Source organism: Stomoxys calcitrans, chromosome 4 (assembly GCF_963082655.1).
Source record: "Stomoxys calcitrans chromosome 4, idStoCalc2.1, whole genome shotgun sequence".
NCBI classification, from domain to species: domain Eukaryota; kingdom Metazoa; phylum Arthropoda; class Insecta; order Diptera; family Muscidae; genus Stomoxys; species Stomoxys calcitrans.
In genome coordinates, this window is record NC_081555.1 from 150451615 (window position 1) to 150454438 (window position 2824).

A 2824-nucleotide genomic window follows, 5' to 3' on the forward strand; every position below is an offset into this window, starting at 1 on the left:
TTAAAAGTGCAACAACCGATTTACCGACGTCGTGCTGTCATTGTCATATAAAAACACAAACATTGTGTGAACATTCTGGAAAATTTAAATAAGAGAAAAGTGCTTAAAACCATAATATTTCCAAGTAAAATGGCAACACAGACCACAGAAAATCTTAATGAAAATGTTACAAATACCGAGGAGTCATCACAAGAGAAGAAGAAGCCCTTGTTTCAAAACATCGATGCCGATGAGGCGGCTGCTGAGGCAACAGAAATTGAATCGGCCTGCATGAGCTGCTTTAGGACAGGAGTAACACGGCTGCTATTGACTAAAATTCCCTTCTTCAAGGAGGTAGTGTTGATGTCATTCAAATGCGAATTCTGTGGCTTCGAAAACAATGAAATTCAATCGGCCTCCGAGATACAGAAGAAGGGTGTGCACATTGAATTGGAGGTTAAGACAACAGCTGATTTGAATCGCAAGGTTGTGCGTTCCGATTACACGTTGGTTAAAATTCCTGAAGTTGAATTGGAAATACCATCACAATCGCAGAAGGGTGAAATTACCACAGTGGAGGGCATTATTGATCGAACGATACGTGGCCTGAGTCAAGACCAGGATAAACGTCGAATAGAGCATCCTGAGGCAGCAGCATCCATCGATGCGTACATTGAACGCTTGCAGGATTTGAAAGCCTTGAAGGCACCATTTAATTTGATATTGGAAGACATTAGCGGTAACAGTTTTGTGGAAAACCCCACTGCCCCCGCCCATGATCCCAACTGTAAGACTACACAATTTATGCGTTCCAAGGAACAAGACCAACAGTTAGGTCTATACGATGCAAATGCGGTGGACGAAACTGTAGGAGATAAAAAGGTACTCAAGGAAGACAAACACCTGTTGAAACCCATACCCGAAGGCGAATGGACATTGGAGGACTTGCATGGTGAGGTGTTACAATTCCAAACATTATGTCCCGAATGCCGTTCCCCTTGCGAGACAAATATGAAACTCACCAAAATCCCCCACTTCAAAGAAGTCGTCATTATGGCCACCGTTTGCGAGGTGTGTGGCAACAAAACCAACGAAGTCAAATCTGGAGGAGGTATTGAAGCCAAGGGCACAAAATTTGAAGTACTCATTGAGTCGAAGGAGGATTTAACGCGCGATGTTTTGAAGTCGGAAACCTGCAATTTAGTTATACCCGAGTTGGAATGTGAAGTGGGTCCCTCGGCTTTGGGTGGCCGTTTCACCACCGTCGAAGGTATTCTGGTGGCAATGAAAAATCAAATTGAAGGCAACGACATAATGTTTCAAGATTCATCCGATGAGGCCTTTAAGCATAGATTTAAAGACTTCATTGAAAAATTCGATAAAATTTTAGCATTAGAAACACTGGCAACTTTGGTCCTAGATGATCCCGCAGGCAACAGTTATGTTCAGTCATTGAGTGACACCGACGAGCCTGATAGTAAACTGAAAGTTCACAAGTATGAACGTTCCTATGAACAAAATGAGGAGTTGGGACTGAACGATATAAAAACCGAGAATTATGAAGAATAACAGCAGCTGTACGCTATGCTTACAGGAGATATATTTTTACAATTTTTACTTCCAGAGTGGAAAAGTGTTTATGAAATAAATGAATGATTTACATACACACAAGATGAATAATTTTTGGTTGCAAGCAGTCTTTACAATCCAAGGATACGTAAGAAGATTGAAAATTAAGTTTGGTATTAGATTTTTAAATTGATCATTCATAGATATAAGACATGGTTTCCATTAAAAAGAATACCCACCGTGGTGAATAGGCTTGAACAGTGATGGGCACGCTACCACTATTGAAAAGACCAAACTGTGTTTGTGTGAGTATCATTAAACATCAATTAAATGAAAGAGCTTTGTATGGAGTTAGCCGAACGAAGCCACCCGAAGTTGTTTAGAATGTACTTTTATGTGCGGATGTGTATGCTGCCCATTAAGCCGCTAGAATGACCGATACTGAACCTGTGTTTGAAACCTAAAAGATGGTGAGACCATCACAGCTACACTTATAGTGGACATATTCTTGATCGTCGTAACAATCTAAGACGATCTAGGCATGTCCGTCCGTCTGTCTGTTTTAATCACGCTACAGGTTTTTAAAATTAAGATAATTAGCTGAACTATTGCTCAGATTCTTTTTTGTCCATAGGCTGGTTAAATTCGAAGATGGGTTATATCGGACTATATCTTAATATAGCGCCCATAAATTAGTCTATTTTTTTTTAAGTTTTAGGCCCATTAAAGCCACATTTTTATTCGATTTCTCTCAAATTTGGAACAATGTTTTGCTATAGGCTCCTTGATATTCGCACTGGGTATGGTTAAGACCCTTTAGGCGATAGGAAGTTTCGACTCTTTGTATCACCGGTTGAATTACAAGCTGTGTCTGATAGACTGGTTCCCTGGCTTAGGGAGATATACTCTGCTTGTATCAGAATGTTATATATACCTGTGGGATGGAAGGACACGAAGGTCATTTTCATTCTGAAAGCAGGAAAAGCCTACCACACGAAGGCGAAAGATTTTCTTCCTATTAGTCTGTCATCTCTTACGCTGAAGACTCTTGAGAGGTGGATAGAAACATATCTTAGGGCAAAGATCCTTGGAGATAGCCTGTCGCGGCAGCAGCATGCATATATTAAAGGCAAATCCCCATTCCATGGCAGCCGGTTGTACGTACCAGATTGACCCGATGGAGTTCTTCATCGGCAAGGGCTGCCGCCTCAGTGTATAACACACTGCTACAACAACAACAACAACAACAACTGCAGTTATCAGGCCTATTATGCTA

General features: G+C 40.9%; 1 protein-coding gene across 1 annotated transcript; it reads left to right on the forward strand.

Moving 5' to 3' along the window:
• Positions 1-1650, forward strand: LOC106083847 (zinc finger protein ZPR1). The gene has a single exon (XM_013247108.2). It carries the CDS (start codon positions 130-132, stop codon positions 1546-1548), a length of 1419 nt encoding a protein of 472 aa, XP_013102562.2. The 5' UTR covers positions 1-129; the 3' UTR covers positions 1549-1650.
• The last annotated feature ends 1174 nt before the right edge of the window (positions 1651-2824 follow it).